The sequence below is a fragment of the Leptonychotes weddellii genome, chromosome 3 (assembly GCF_054177405.1).
Source record: "Leptonychotes weddellii isolate Sample4059 chromosome 3, ASM5417740v2, whole genome shotgun sequence".
Classification (NCBI taxonomy): Eukaryota; Metazoa; Chordata; class Mammalia; order Carnivora; family Phocidae; genus Leptonychotes; species Leptonychotes weddellii.
This window is the reverse complement of record NC_138371.1, coordinates 57,731,364-57,748,836: the sequence shown is the minus strand read 5'-3', so window position 1 is coordinate 57,748,836 and position 17,473 is coordinate 57,731,364. Positions and strand designations below refer to the sequence as shown.

The window sequence follows — 17,473 nt, the reverse complement described above, 5'->3', positions numbered from 1 at the left end:
TGTCTCTGTACGAATAAGTTTAATGCTTCCCTTCTCCATCCCCTCCTTTCATTAGTATAATCTAAGGATTTATCCCCTGGTTATTGTTAAATATTTTATATTAATTACATTGTCCCTGAAGGGTGATAGCATTTAATTTGGCCATGAAATTTAAGGCAGTTATTTATGTTACTAACCCTAGTCCTTTTATTCCAAAATTAGGCTTTTTGAATTATTAATTTTTATTTGTATTTTGATGGGTTGGAATTAAGCTAAGGAATATTTTAGTAAAGGTTAATAAGCACTGTATTTTCAGAACTTTGGACTATGCGAGACTGCTTTTCCTATTCCTTCACAAGTGAAAGGCAGTTTGGCTGGCAGTGGCTAGCTCTGATTGAGTCTTCTCTTTCTTTTGTAGGTTAGTAATACAGAGGAGAAATTTAAGACCAATTGGACATTTGTTTCTTTGATGGTGACTTACTTTCATTTGATTTTTGTGTTGACTTGTTTTTGCTTTTATGCCTGGTACTGAAGATTTTTTCTTTTTTTTATTTTAACCCAAGGATTCAAAACTTTTGTCAGAATGCGGCTTTGAATTGATATTATTTGGAATACAATTTAGTCCTCTTTTATTCTGTTCAGATTTTGTTTTTTTACTGTCTTTGATTATTCTATTTCAGTTCTGCAGTAGTGTTTTCTCAGAAACAACTATAATTAGACTTGATTTTTCTGGTCCTTCAGATCTAGTCTTCTTTCATCTATTGGTTCTTTTCTCTGGTCATATGAGGGTGTTTGTCTTCTACATCAGTGATTTAATTTTACATGGTACACATCTCCATTTTTCTCTCTCCCCCCATGTGGGTAATATTCTGTCACTTCATTTTTAGAATCATTGTACTGCTTCTTTATTTCACTTAGATTCTCTTTTTATCATACCCAGTAGTCCTTTATTGATTATGGCTTTCTACTTTGGCCTTTAAGGGACATGTCTTCTTGTATCGTACTAACAATGCCAAATACTTTTCTAAAAATTACATCTGGTTCCTCTAGGGAGTTGTTTTTAGGAGACAGGTCTTTGTTTGACTCTTTAGCATGCTCTTTTCTTTCCATATTTATGCACTACTTCTTGGTAGACCTATGTTAACATTTAGCTCTTATTTTCATTCCTGAATTTGGCAATATCCATTTAGACCCACTCACAGAGAGGGTGTGTGGATTGCCCTGGGTCCCACCCTCTCTCTGTCGTCCTCTTCTTTGCTTAGTGAAAGTCCTCTTTTAGATCTCAGACCTTGTAGCAGTTGACGTTTGCAGGCCCTGGCCTATTTTCAGTGGTCTAGAAGAGTTTCATATAAAGCAGCACTTGCTAATGCCTTGTTCTTCATACTCTTTATATGGATTATTTAACGACTCCAACACCCAGAATATATGCCACCATAAATCATCTTGTCTCTAAATCTGCTTTTCTGCAACTGAAACCCCAGGGCGCTACATATTTCCCTTTCTCCCCACTTACCTTTTAAAAGTAGCAGTCACTAAATGATAGGGTGGGGGGACTCTCCTCCTGCCCCAAAAAGCCTCATTCATGATGGAGAACAGGTTTCTGACCATACAGATTGTTGCATTTGTATCCGAGATAGTAGAAAGCAGAGAAAGGGAGATACGCTAAGATTTTGCTACTTCCTTCAGGACTCATAGCTTGCTTTTCTCTGCCTTGAATTACATTTTAAAAATCTAATTTTATTGTTTGTTTTCTGCTGTAAAATTCTCTGATTCTTGCAGTAGGTTGAAGGTTATATATGTATCTATTTTGTGGTTGCATGCACCTTTATTTACCTCTTGTTTTATAGGTATTTTAGTGGGAAGTTGGTGGAGGCTATCCATCAGGAGACTGTAGCTAGACACCATTTAAAACTGTAACTTATATGAAACTACACAAATAAAAAAAGTTATGCATGTGGCAGAATGCTTGAAAATTTTGCTTCCTGCAGATATTTTGTGGAAATAAACTCTGTCTTGTAATTATTCATCGCAAATTGTTATTCAAATGATGGAGGCATTGGTGTCCTGTATTAGAACCTAGATCTTAGGAAAACTGGGTCAATTTAGTGAGGGAATAAAATGTAGGTACATTAAGTGATTATAAGAATTCCAATGACTTCCATAAAGTTTTTATTATACATAAAAATTGCCTGATCACTGACTACTAACAGAGGAGTTTTAGAGCTGAAACAGCTGTTATAAATCTTTTAATCTGGGAGTTGCAAATTCACTTGCCTTCAGAGGCCAGAAAAGTGACTTGCATATGCGTGAAGTAGGTTGGTTTCATACGTTGGGAAGTGGAGATTACTTGTACCACCAAATCCTTGGGTTGTAATATCAAAAGAGTATACTATAAACCTGCTCTCCCATTATAGAGATGAAAACTGAGGTCAAAGAATAATAGATTTGCCCAAAGTTAGGAGATTCTGTGTGTTTGAATCAGAACCAGCTACGTAGTTGCAGTGCTCAGTGCAAAATAAAATGTGGGGTCTCCTGTTCAACAGTTACGAAGAATTTCAAGATAGTGCCAGCAAAACATTAAAACCAAGCGTGGGACCCTGTGGTTGTCACTTCTGGTTCCTGGTCTTCAGTTCTGATCTAGAATTTATACATCCAGAAGGAAACATACAGACAACTCTTTTTTTTTTTTTTAATATTTTTTTATATACAGACAACTCTTATCCACAACCACCAAAAATCAGTAACGGAGAAGTGGTTAAAATTAAGTCCTTAACTTTGATGCTGCAGTAAGTGAACCACCTTTACTTACAAGAGGGCTTTTCTTTATCATTTGCAAGTTTTCGTTGAATTATTATACTGCTTCCATCCGTTTTTATCGTTTCTTCCTGAATTCAGGTTTTATGAATTATTAGTTGAAGATTCTCAACCCTGAAGTTCAAAGCTCTTCTCTAAATGTTAGTTCTGGTTTGAATTCCAGGATGTTTGAAAGGTGAATCAGCCCAGGAATGAAATTCCGAGGGATACTTGTGTCTGCTATTGGGCCTTACTCAGCTCTCAGAGGCCTACCCCACCATTATTCTTTTCCTCTTACCTTCAGAAGCTGTCATTTTTTCCAGAATATTTTGTCTAAAATTTGAATCATCTCCTAAAATCACCTATCTCTCCCTTCCCTACCCCCCTTTTTTTACCTTATTTGAAAATATTACATGGCTTGCAAACACATAATTTGCCTCCTGACAGATTTAAGTTGACTAGCCCCTTTCTCCCTTGTGTTCATTTATAACTTGTACCCCATAGAACTACTAACAGCATAACCTCAGAAATGCTAATTAGTGAAACTTTAAAGGCATAGCTATTCACACCCAGAAAATATAAGAAGTAAAATTGGGAATTGAGTACTAGGGTAAACCATATATACATATAATATGTAATTTATATAAAGTCTTTATACAAAGTCTTATGTATATATTTTTAAAGTTTCAGGTACTTCACCACTAAATATTTCACTGTAAATCCCCTAAAAACAAGGACATTCTCCTACATAGACTATAATACAGTTCTCCCACTCAATAAATTTAACATTTAAATAACACTGATGTCTAATTTAAGATTCATATTTAATGTGTTCCATTGTCCCAGTAATTTTTGATACTGTAAAAAAAAATCTAATCTATTATCTGTTTATTATCTGTGAAGGCCATTTTACAAAATCTTTAATTTTGATATCAAATGCATGAATTTTCTTCCTAAGTTGAGGTCTTGAAGGTCTTATTTTGAAGTTTTTGGCTATCCCCAAATTGCAAAGATCTCTTCCAACAATTTCCTCTGTTAGCTTTACAGTTTCACCTTTCAAATTTAGGTCCTATATCTAAGTGCAGTTCATCTTTAGAGTAAAAAGTAGGGCTTCAACTTTTTTTTCCTCCTGCAAACATCACCACTGTCCACATAAAGTCTTATATTTTAAGACTTAAACATTGAATCATTGAAAATTGAAAGAGAACCAAAAATGTTTTTCCTCACTAAAAAAATGAAAGTCTAACTAACAGCTAGATGTACGCTTTGGGGTGGTGTAAGGTTGTCATTAACAGTCATATATCAGGTGGATGACTTCGATTCCAAGTGGGTTCCTTTAGCAACATCCACAAAGATGTCGATAAGTATTTGTTAAAAGATGAAGGAAAAAATCTTACCTGACTTAAAAATACTAAGGCTTTTATTTTTTAAACAAGTATGAACTTCAGTTAACTTATTTACTTAATATCTGAATTAGACAAGGAATTCAAAACAATCTTATGTACCTTTATATTGTTGAACTGTATTCCTTCATGAGCGATTAATAAGAGGAAATGCATATGTTGGAGAGAGAAGATGAACAGATGGGCAAATACAGTAACTGGATGAAAATTTGTTATGAATTATTAATATTTAAGATTTTGCAATAAACCATGCCCATGTGTTTAGCTAACACTGAAATTGCCCATTAAACTTAATCCCTGGTTGGAGTGGTGGGGCCCGGGGTGGGGGGGGTTGGCAAATTTAATGGACTTTTTTTCACTCACATGTTTCAGAATACTATGCTGTGAGTACATAAACTGAATGTCATAGAATGTTTTTTTAAACTTCTACAGGTGGAGATTTTCATTTTCCCTTTATGTATTTACCTATGGAGTCCGGTTCCTAAAAAAGGTAGGATCTGCCAAGTTACTTTATATAATTCTTATGTGACTGTAAGCCTATATCTCATTTTTTCTGTGTGACAGAGTAGTATTTTAAATCATTGTAACAGGCTTCCGAAGAATATTTGTGCATTTTTCTTTGACTTAAAAAATATTTGTAGTTTATCCTTTATAGTAAATATTTTTTAGGTATATACCAAAAATACCTTTGAAAATAATTTGTTTTGCCAGTGAAAGATGTTACAAGTCCTCTGACCACTGTAGTTGTTGCTTATTACTTATGGCCATTAGGAACCTTTTAAAATCCATCTGATGCTTTGAAAGAAGTAAAGAGTTTCCACGTCATACAATTGAAAAAATCAGTTGTTGCAGTGTGTGTTATCACTATAATCTTCACCAACAAGAATTATGTTTTAGTGTCTTGCAAAGCTATTAACACGGCAACAGCAGCTGCTGCTGGACAATGGAGTTCCTTTCCTAGACTGTGTTTCCCCTGCTACTCTTTTGCTATTCCTGCATAAACTGAGGCACCTTTATCTGTGAAAGTAATTCTTCAAGGCTGCCATAACCTTCTTCCTGGTTATTTCAATACTGAATGCTACTACTAATGAGTTAGGCTGCTTAAGTTCAAGTCTTAGGAAGACTGAGCTTCTCTTAGTCATGCACGTACTAATAATACTGATTTGGCAGAAGGTTGGAAATGATTTTTAAAAAAGTTTATAGTATTAAGCTTTAAAGTGAAATCTATGTTATCTTTGTTTAGTAGAAAATTTTTTCCAAAGTAAGGCAATGTGCCAAGTGTCATGTCTTACTGGTGAATTTTCATGTAAATATTGATGTGAAAATTTGCAAATGCGTTTTCAAAGTCTGAGTTATAAGATGCTATCTGCCTGTGGCAAGTTCTATTATAAATAGTGGTTGTTTCCCAATGTCATATTTGCCTAGAGGGATTATTCTTTTTACCTGTTGTCTTTTCCTTTAGTAACTACACTTATTTTTCACTTAATTAAGGCTACCTGGCCCAGAGACCCCTTGAATAGATTTAAAAGAATGAACCTCATTCTTAAGGCTGAGTATGAACAAATTCTCAACTGGGGTACATAAATGTGGTAGAAACTGCCTTTTTTGGAACCCTACTGTTACAGTTTTCAAATTTACTTACTTGGAAAGAATGACTTACAATGTGCTTACAACGTCATTACCTTGGAATAGGAAATAGCTTTGGATGGAATTTCAGCTGACAAGGGAAAGTTGTGTTTCATGGGAATGGCCAGTTGCTAACTGAGGTCAAAGTTTGGAATTCATGTTGGGTTCTGTGGGTGAAGGGCTTTGACGGTTAAGAGAGATGGTGAGAGCCAGGAGCACTTTTTTTTTGCCCTTCTGTGGGATATGGTCTCTTTTAGCCCTTCTACATCAAGCCTGGCCATCTGTCATCAGAGCAGGAAACACTTTGACACTTAGCTCTGCTTCTCTCTGTCCAACAGACTGAAGGGAACAAGAATAGCTTTTATCCTTCAGTCCTCAGTGGCTGTGTAGAAGGCAGTAAGAGGGCCTGTCAGTGGAATGTTTGCTTGGAAGTTGCTTTTCCTTAAATTATCCTGATTTCCTTTCTTTTCTTTTCTTTTTTTTTTTTTTTTTGGACTTTATTTTTAGAGAGAGATTGAGAGTAGGGAGAGGGGCAAAGAGAGAATCTCAAGCAGACTCCGAGCGGAGTGCGGAGCCAGACGTGGGACTCACGACCCTGAGATCAGGACCTGAGCCGAAACCAAGAGTCGGAGGCTTAACTGACTGAGCCGTTCAGGCTCCCCTATCCTGGTTCCCTTTCATACTGCATCTGGTTACGACAAATGCTTTAAAAATGAGAAGAGAGTGTCGCCTGGGTGGTTAAGTGTCTGCGTTTGGCTCAGGTCATGATCCCAGAGTCCTGGGATCAAGCCCCGCTTCTGGCTCCTGGCTCGGCTGGGAGCCTGCTTCTCCCTCTCCTTCTGCCTCTCCCCTGCTCATGCTCTCTCTCTGTATCTCTATGTCTCAAATGAATAAGTAAAATCCTAAAAAAATAAAAATGAGAAGAGAACTAGATGTTTTTCTTCTTGTCAGATCGTTCACATTTGGGGTTTCTTCCTCTAATACTAAGAAGCTCTCAGTTTTGGTTGAGTCTGTAGTTTGATGTTAGTCATCGTGTGTGATAGAAAAGTGCACACAGAATCCATGGGACTAAAGCAGCTGTGGAGGACTTCATAAGCCATCTTGTCCAACCCTCTTATTTCACAGCTGGAGAAGCAGAAATCCTGAGAGGGTAGGTAGCATTTCAGGGGTCACACAGTTAGTTTATTAAAAGCTGAATCTGAAATGAAACATGCACGGCTGTCTCTTAATCCAGTACTTCTCCACTCCACCAGCCTGCCCTAACTTCAGCATGATTTCCAAATGACTTCCTTCTTTGGTTAAGTTAGCTAACTTGACCTCATGTAGTCATTGTTACCATTTATAGAACCTTAAATACTTTAATGGATATTTAAAATATATTTTCTATTAACTTTCTTGGAATGGACAGTGTGTTTGCCCATCTAACCCAAGAGGAAAAAATGTATATTGTCAACATCAGAAATAATCAAAACAAGGTAATTCAAATTTTCACAACACTCTTAAGTGTTTTTAATAAAATAACAAGGCAGTGAACCGATTTTAAGAGGTGAGAGGCCACAGCTGCTTCTTACAGCATTAAAAATGTTTATTCTTACGTGGGCTATTAGAAAAATGCCTGAGCAGCTTGCACTGTACAGTTTTTTTCTGACTTTAGGTCAAATGAACCTGATGCATGTCATCTCCTAGGGTGGATTAAGTCACTTTAGAACCCTTTCTACCCTGAAATTCTGTTAAAGATTCAGTTAAAGAGATATTTACCAAATGCAAAGCACCATGCACCCACAACAGTAGATAGAGAATCTTAAAAAATAAAAACAAATTGATTCATAAGTAATTTTAGGAAACCATAGAATTTTAGATGTAGAAGTTGTCACATGTATCATCAGAACACCTCCTTTTATAGGTGAGGCTAGGAGATATCAGTCTCTAGTATGAGAATAGCTTTGGTTTTCTCTGCCATGTTGAAATACATTCAGGCTGAACACTGAAGTTTTATTAAATGCTGTTAACTTTTCCAATTTGAATTGGCTTAATCCTATAGGGAGAGTATACATATTTCTCTGGGTTTACCACATATAGTAGAGTTTCAGTGTGTAAATGTGACTGATTCAAGTGCCCTCAGTTTTAAAATATTCTTTGTATTTAGAATACATATAAACTAGATTTAGGTCAATAAACATCTGTGCTTAGTCTGGGTCCTGTGAGAGGGAGATACCAAGAACAGATTAAATGTGTAAGAAATTGATTCGGGGAAATGCCTGTTATAAGCAAAAATGGGGAAGGTGTTGGGGGAGGCTGGAAGAGCCTTCAGACCCCAGTGTAAGACTGACCCCCAGTGTGGGAGAGAGCGAAGGAAAAAAGGTTCGGTGAATCTCTAAGACTGCCCTGCCTTTCTAAAGAAAGTTCAGTTGGAGAGTTCCAGAGGCACAGTCTCCATCAGAGGAGACCTATGTTTCTTAGAAATGGCCTTACTCTAGTATTCCTGTTGTGCTCAGTCATTAGCTGCAAGCAACCTGTGGCCTTCATGCAAATGCAGTCCAAGGTCTAAGAGGCACAATCTCATGATTGCCATGTGTGCTTTATTTTTACAAATATTCTAGCTATTCTGAGCAATGTCAAAGGATACATCATGGAATAAGACTCTATGTGACGTAGAAATTACGTATTTACATGCAAGATACTTAGAAGCACAGAGTACTATTTATCATACTTTTTTTTTCATTTTATTTAACATGTTTTGACTTAATCTCCATTATGTCATAGTTCTTTCAGTTGATATGTAAATGCATCTTTGGAGGCTGACTTCTTACATGAGTTTGGTAACCATACAATCTATCTTAGGGTCCTAGGCAGTTACCTCTCCCTTGTATTCAAAATGACCCAGTTTGGGTGATAAACTATATAGTCACATATGAATAGCTCTATAATAAAAAATGAAATAATTGGCCCTGTATTTTCAAATTTCTAGACACCCTGTAAGGTATGTGTGTGTTCATTTATATGAAATCAACAAAATGTTTTCTGTAATTTCATGATGACAAATAAAAGAATGAGCCTCATATTTTATAGTGATGTGATAATGCTCAGGTATGCACATGTTATATGTTATGTGTTCTACTTTCTCAGCCTAGAACCCCCTTTATAGATAGCACTAACTTTGGTCATGAAGCAAACTCTAGAAGGCATTGACTTTACAGGGGGGTTAGTGAGCTATTAGGTAAAGTTATTGCTAGGTCAGTAGGAAATATTTATATAGTTGAAAGATAAGCCTATCTCAATAGTCTTTTCCTGTAATTGCTGGACACAAGCAACTCTGCCCATAAATATGATTGTAAGTGACAAGTGCTTCTTAAAAGAAAACCCAGAATTTCTTTAGGTGCTCTGAATTTGTATCACACAATGTACTCATACAAATTAACACATTTTCCTAAGTCCTAAAAGAAACCACGTTCAAGCCTAAAAAAATAGAGTATCTCTCATTTACTGTTACCTTTTTTTCTCCTTTGTAGATGGACGTTTGTATTGGGTGGAGTTCTTTGAATATTTTTCTTTGAGTTTCTTTATTTGTTTAAAATATAGTGTCATTGGGCGCCTGGGTGGCTCAGATGGTTAAGCGTCTGCCTTCGGCTCAGGTCATGATCCCAGGGTCCTGGATCGAGTCCCACATCGGGCTCCCTGCTAGGTGGGGAGCCTGCTTCTCCCTCTGCCTCTGCCTCTCTCTCTCTCTCTCTGACTCTCATGAATAAATAAATAAAACATTTTAAAATATAGTGTCACAGGAAGGCAATGTAGATATGCGTGCAACTGGGATTTAGGAAATATTTTTTTCTTATAATCTACATGTTAGGCTAATGTATATCCAACTTTTTGACCCTATGGTACATTTTATATCAATCCATTTTGTACACATGCATGTATATATTGAAATACAAGTTACTCAAGTATTACCTATACCTAACTTCTGTGTCAGTCAGGGTCCCATTATGAGACAGAAATCACAGGAGTTATTTTTAGGAGTGACTATAATATAAAGAAACATTAACTGGGGAACCACTAAGACTGTGTTGCCCCAAGTAATTGATCTGCTGACTCTTTCCTGCCAGTCTGCAATGAGATAAGGAGCTTGACCTGAATGCAAATCAACTCACTGCTTCTTTTTTGAGAAAGTCTAACTGTGAAGAAAAAGTCAGCTGAACTAAACAGTGTGCTTAGTGATGTAGTTAATTTACATTCTGGGGAAACAGTAACAAACATTTCAAGGACTGGCACTCTGTACATTCTGGGATGAGCCGTGCCCTGGAGGTATCATGGAGTTAGTAATGGCAGGAAGAAGCTACCTCTCTGAGGACCAGGGGCTCATGGGAAGTGGGTGGAGTTATCAGAACCTAGAAGCTAGAAGGAGGAGCCATGGAGCTAGACATCAAAGAGGGAACGTTGGCCAGCTGGAGTCAGCAGGACCACAATGAGGCTGGCTGTGGGAATAAGGAAAAACTGCAAACAGCAAGCTGCCGTTGCCACTGGAATTTCACTGCTGGGGTGAAGATGCATTGCTGGGGGCGTCGGGGGAGAGGGCGATGGAGAAGTGGTGGCCCGAACAGGAAGCAGAAGAGAAAGGAGCACATCCCATCTTCCTCTTGCAATCTTCCAGCGTCCTTTTAGCGCTTCTTAGAAGCTCAACTCCATAAGGCACCAGTTCCTAAGAGCCAGCTGAATTGAAGTTTGCAGAGGGCCAACTCTGAGGGGGAGAAGCAGTATCTTAATAAGTAGCCCAGCCTTCCCGTAGTGCTGCATTCTCTTATGTACTCTGACAACTCATTGTAATTAATTACATTTAAAAAATATGCAAGTTGCCATATATTCTGTTGGCTTCATGACTGACTAGGGGGTGAAAAGCCGTCATTGAAAAGTAGTATCTTGGCCAAATGAGCACTTTGCCCATTCTTTTAGACAGTCTCAGTCTGCTCAGAATGAAGGCATAGTTCATTATTCATTTGTTTCATTATTTGTTTCATTATTCATAGTTTCATTATTCATTTGGTGTGCTTTTCCAAGTTCAACAAGGCCACAAAACGTTGCCATGGTATCATGCTTCAAGGTGTACTCTTTTGCTTATTGGTTAGCTTGGACGCTTTCTAAAATTGAAACAGCAAATTTGTCATCATTTTGCCTGTCTTAACAGTGAAAATAAAATTTGTCTAGCCATTAGAATATGTCTCCATTTAAAATTTTGTTCTTTGTGTCATTTAAAATATTTTGAAATTGCTTGGAGTATGTCCCTTGTTGAAGGAGTTTCAACTTTTAGAGTTCTCCCTAAGTTTTCACTTTCACCTAATGGCCCCATCAAATAATTCTGTAAGAATTGCAGATGACGGGCGCCTGGGTGGTTCAGTTGGTTAAGCGACTGCCTTCGGCTCAGGTCATGATCCTGGAGTCCCTGGATTGAGTCCCGCATCGGGCTCCCTGCTTGGCAGGGAGTCTGCTTCTCCCTCTGACCCTCCCCCCTCTCATGTGCTCTCTCTCATTCTCTCTCTCTCAAATAAATAAATAAAATCTTTAAAAAAAAAAAAAGAATTGCAGATGACATAGAATATGAACATTGGGAATAGACCCTAAGGATCAACCATCTCAAATTTCTCATTTCACAAAAGAAGAAATGATTTCAGAAGGATGAATCGACTTGCTTGTGGCAAAAATAGAAGCCAGACATGCAGTCTTTAGAATTTCTGAGCCCATTAAAACAGCAACAACAACACGACTTAGAAAACAAGTTTTAAAAATCCAGCAATTCAAGTATATTTGTTTTAATTAGTAAACTCACCTTATTAAGAAATAAAAGTCATGTCACTGTGGGAGAACATTGAGGGAAAAGTCAAGATTGAGGTGGTAGTTTGGGCCCTGCCAATTATGTTTCATCACACCACTGTGCTCTGAGACTCATTTTTCTCATCTGTAAAATGAGAAAATGATGCCTGCCCTCACTTCCTCAGCTTTTGTGTAGGATTGCTGTGGAAGCTATAAAGTACTTGGAAAGTGTAAGACATACCACTAATTGTTACTGATAGAGAGGTAGGTTCTATTGGGGGCTGTGAATGCCTAACTGTCCTATAATGAAACTTCTTCTTTTTAAAAATTTTTTAATTTTTAATTTTGTTTTTGACATGAAACTTTTAAATGTGTTACTGCCAATTCTAGCGGTAAGATCCCTTGTCGTGGCCATGCTTTGATGCTTACAACTAGGTAAATGCACTTTCTGGAATGGAAATGATCTGGAATGGCCTTGAGATGTTGTCCTTCCATGATTCTTGTTGTATCTTCTGTTTTCCCTTCTACCCACATGTACCCTCTTGAATATTTTCTGATTTCCCTCATACCTGTCATTTGCCCTTCTCTGTTGACTTGTGGTTGGTATTCTATCTGAGGAGAATATTCTGAGGCAAGTGGGAAACTGCGGATAAGGTGATACAGTGAGGACCCAGAAGAAGTAGTCAGAAGACCTGGGTTTAAGTTTGAATTCTGCCATTAATCAGTTTTGCAGGCTGAAGAAGTGACTTCATCTCTCTGGGATTTAATCGCTACATCTCTAAAATCAGTAACGTGGACTAATATAACATTTTTAGAGTTCATACACCATAATTCAGTGAGAAATTTGGAATAGTCAATAATTATGGCAAGCCGGTATGACCTGTTGAGAAAGCAACATGGTGATCAGAATTATAACCATATGTATGTTCATAGACTGTGACTCAGCAGTTCAACTCCTATGAATGTATCCTGAGCAAAGAATTATACAGGGGCAAAAAATACATGTGTGTAGCTATTTATTACAACTTAAAAATATACATATGCATGTATCTATACATACTACATGCAACACAAATTATAGCAAATTCAAATAACTTAAAGCAATCTTAATGTCTAATATTAATAGAATTTTTAAAATTATTATCATCAAAATGATAAAATAGCATGTAATCAATTAAAAATAATTGTAAAGTAACCATATTATTTATAGTCCTAATAAAATGCTTAGTAGAACTGTACATGAAAATAATTAACATTTATCTAGATAAATGGAAAGTAATAGATAAAAATGAATTCTTTTAGAAAGACAGAACTGCAGATAGTTAATTTTTTCAAATGTCTTTACTACTTTCTTTTCTTTTTTTTAATTATGTTAATCCCCATACATTACATCATTAGTTTTTGATGTAGTGTTCCATGATTCATTGTTTGCATATAACACCCAGTGCTCCATGCAGAACGTGCCCTCTTTAATACCCATCACCAGGCTAACCCATCCCCCCACCCACCTCCCCTCTAGAACCCTCAGTTTGTTTCTCAGAGTCCATAGTCTCTCATGGTTCGTTTCCCCTTCTGATCTCCCCCGCTTCATTCTACTACTTTATTTTCTATTAAAAATATTAGCCCTGAGTTATGGGCATTAGAATGAAAATGACTGTGCATCGCTTTAGGTATACTTGGGTTTGAAAGAGCTTATAGTTGTAACTTTTAAAAAGGAGAAAATAAAAAAGTTGAATTCCACTTAAATGGCAAAGAGATACAGAAGTTTTATTTTAATAAAATCCCACTGTCCATGTTTGCCTGGTCCTCGCTGCCCCAATCCCTGAATTTTCTCCCAGGGGCTCCCTTTATGTGATCATCTTGACCCAGATGCCTGAGAATGTCCTAGTACTGACTTTTGAAGGAGCTTTTTTAGTCTCCAGTGGGATTCTGGGGAGATTCAAGCTGTTTCCATAGTGGATTTATGTGGCACTCTCAGAATGAAAGTCCCACCTCTTTTGGTGTGGGTTAATGACTTGGAAACACTATTGGCTTAGTGCATGACCAGGATAAGTGTTGGCATCACTGAAAATAATCCCATCATAATCAAAGTCATGATAGCTATGCTGCACTGAGGACTCAGTATGGGCCAGGCATGATACTGATCACATAGTGTTCATTTCTCATGTGTTGTGAAACATAACTTCTCATGAACCAAGAGTAACCAAGGATCAGTTATTTGTCTTGGGTTATAGAGCTAGTCAGTAGGAGGGCTGGAATTTAAATGGAGATACCATTGACATTGTGGCTCACTTGTATCCAGGCTTCATTACTGACTCGGTGGATCTACTGTGCTGATAAGGACTGACCACTTAACAAGAAAAAGCAAAGGCTGTGTCCTATGACTATATATATATATCTTAAGACTACAGAGTTAAATTTAGTTTTTGTATTCAAAAGGCTCAAATTAAGCATTGTTGCTTTTATGTATTTACTTGCAAATAAAGTCACATCGGCAAAGCTGAGAATCTCTGCCTTTCTGCATTCTTGGTATTTTTGGATCGCAACAAAAATTGCTAATTTTCAGACTGGGTATAGATCGTCCCTTTTTACACAAACCTATGTAATTATGCAATACAAATTTTTCTCCCCTTCTATGATACATATTTACTTTCTACAGTGTGACTAACAAACCATTAATACACTATTCACAGTAAGAAGCTGGTTGGGACAACTCAGTATGCTCTACAGTTAGGGGAATGTGCATTAGGTGAAATTGTTCATTGCCTAGGAAAAATTAGGGTGTTCAGATAATAAAACCATTTCATCAGCACTGAGGTTATAGCTTATAGTTTTTTTTAATTTAATGAGATGCAAGGGTTTAATTTTGAGTGTGTATAATTTTCTCTAAAGAGCATTGAGAAGACTTTTTACCCAGGTTGTCTTTGCTTTGTGTTCAGGCTTTGTCTTGAAGGAATGACATCTCACACCAACGGCTTCCTGCAGGCGGTGAGACAGAAAGATTTCAGGACTTGAAGTAGCTCATGAGGCTGAAGTGGATTTGTAGGAGGAGGAGAAAATACTTGTGTCGTTTCCCAAGTACAAGTGACAAGTATTACGAAGTGATACTTGCTCTTACGTAATTATTTGTACAAAGGTTTGTGGATTTGGTGCTTGATCAAACCATGAATATTATTTTTTTCAGCTCACTTAATAAAATGTCAACTTTGTAGAAAGTCTAAAAATAAAAAGCTAGCTTCTATTTTAGAGGCTACTAAAATAACACTCATTTACATAAGATGTTCATTATTAGACAGTCCCCTAAAGGCATAGACTTATACCTCTCAAAAGTTTAGGGCTGAACTTAACTGTGAACAACATTGGTCTTCATTTATATGCTGTAACAAAGCTAGAACTACAGGCTTCCTCTGGCTGAGGGCAATGCCTCAGAACTGCATTGCATTAGCATTCCTGTCCTGTTTCCACGGGGAATAGAAAACTAGTCACTCTCAGAAGAGTTCAGGTAATTTGATATGAAATATTGATCCATGTATCAAAATCTTTACCTGCACATTCATTCTGCATTAGCTGAATCATCGTCTGACATAAAGAAAGATCCTTTACTGAATTCAACAAGAAAAGCATTATTCTTACCAAGGTTTGTTTTAATAAAATCTGAGAGCTCATGGTTTTCACATACCATGGTCATCATAATAAATCATTTTCCTCATCAAATGTAATGAAACAAACCAGATGCTCATTGCTTAAAAACAATAGCGTTCTGAGAGAAGTAATGAGATGTTCTACTTCTGCTTCTAAAACTGGTGTTCTGTCTCTTCAGGGAAGACTCAGTCTTGTCTGTGTGTTGGGGGTGGGAGTATGGGTACTTAGGACAATTATCTGATGTGGAGCAGAGCAGCGGGCATCCCAATCAGACTAGCGCATGCTTTGATTACAGCTCCGCGTGTGTCTCCAAAAAAAACTGGTTCAGAGAGCATCCACGTACTGGGTCAGCTACAGTGTGCCGTAAAATGGACATATATATTAGTGTTTTTCTTAGTTTTGTGCCCTTCTCCTTTATTAATGTATATGAGAATAGGCTTGCCTGTTAGAAACCATTGCTGTTATTGCTTAGGATTTTTTTTAGCAGAAGTGTGGTGGTACCATCTACCTTCTAATGACTATTCAAAGGACAGAGAAGATGGCCATTTTGGCCTCGAGGAATTCACACTTCCTTAAGGCAGTGAACAATGGAAAGGATAAGATTAACTTTTTCCAGGCAAAACTAATCTTTATTGATAGAAGTAGTTTTATGAGGGGGGGGTGAGGGTGTGGGCAAGAGAGAGCCTGCTGGAGTGCTGGAGCTTTTCTAGATCTTAATCAGGTCATGGTGACATAGGTACGTACATATGTAAATATGTATCACATGTCTATGAACTTAGATTTTATTGTGTGTAAGTCATACTTCAATTAAAAAACTTAATGGTTTCTGATCATCCTAGAGCTGCCATTTAAGCAGTTGTTATGTGTTGCTGAGTGGAAATGTGGGCACAAGGCAGTTGAGGATCAAAGACTCTTATTTAAAGGGCATACCATTCATGGTTCTTTCAAGAGCCTCTGTCTGTTACCACTGGGAAATACTGATCTCTGTTCATTTGTTCATTCTTTCAGTATCTGTTGAGCACCTGCCCTTTGATAGGGATTATTCTAATCATCATGGAAAAAGAAGTTAGCAAGACAGTCTGAGTCCTTGAGCTAATGTTAGTATTGTTCTTCCCTTCCCTGGGATCATCAGTAGCATAGGAATTTAATTCAATTTAGCTAACATTATTAAATATCTACTATACTAAGACATAGTGACAGATACAGGAGAGGGAACCCATGGTTCTTGCCTCTAAGGATCTTGTAATATGGCAGAGGAGTTAAGATTTCTCTATAAATACTTAGAGTTTGTAATAAATGACAGAAGTATAGGGTTCTTCCTGAGCATGGAAAAGGAATTCAGTGAGGGAAATGAATAAACCTCAGAGAGGTAGTATTTAATTTGAACCCTAATAAATGGTATGACATTGATATAGGGGGGATAGTGAAAGCATTCTTAGATGGAGAGTACAGAATGGGAAAACTGGAAAAATACAGGGTCTATTTGAGATTACAGAAAGGGAAATCAGAAAATAAAACTGGAAATGTGTTTGGGAAGGACTTGGCTTGCATTAGAGAAACAATGGCTTAATTCCCCTGCATGTCCTCATTGTAAAGATACCTGGTATTTGTTTGGAAGGGGCATCCTTCCTCCTCCCTGACCTCAATCTATAGTCTTTCATCTTATTAACTTAAGTTTCTGACTTTTCTCCATGTCTTCTCTGTGTTCCTTGCCTTTCTTCCATATACTCAAAATGGTGAATGGATGGGAGTTGGGAAGGATAATGGAGAATCATTTCAATTACCCCCACCCTCAGGCCTCATCCATCTATGAATTGCTGTGAAATTACATCCTCAATCCTTGCACCCAGAGCCTAACCACCAGATATTTACATTACTATTCCTATTAACCCACCACAAGCAACATGATTGCTCAAACCACTCTTCTTCCCCAATAGTCGTGCTTTATCCTTCTCTGCCTCAACATCCTCACTTTCAAATTCCAGGTAGGTATCATATCTATCAGAGTGTCCTCTCCATTTAGATATTTAACTAGACATTTAACTTTATTTATTTATTTATTTATAATTATTTTTTCATTGAAATGTGATTGACGTGCAAAAAAGTTGGACATATTTAATATATACAATTTGATGAGTTTGAAGATAACTGTGTACCCATGAAATCATCACCGTATATGATGCTCTAAACTCCTCTGTCGTCTCTAGAAGTTTCCTCTCTCCCTCTTT

General features: G+C 37.2%; 1 protein-coding gene across 3 annotated transcripts in view; it reads left to right on the top strand.

Annotated features, from left to right (window-relative positions):
- The window catches only part of CERS6 (ceramide synthase 6), a 299,128-nt gene that overhangs the window by 162,080 nt on the left and 119,575 nt on the right, over positions 1–17,473 (top strand). For all 3 annotated transcript variants that reach the window (XM_081814251.1, XM_081814252.1, XM_081814253.1), the window contains exon 4: positions 4,608–4,665. In XM_081814251.1, coding sequence (XP_081670377.1) covers positions 4,608–4,665 — 58 coding nt within the window. The remainder of the gene's footprint in view (positions 1–4,607; positions 4,666–17,473) is intronic.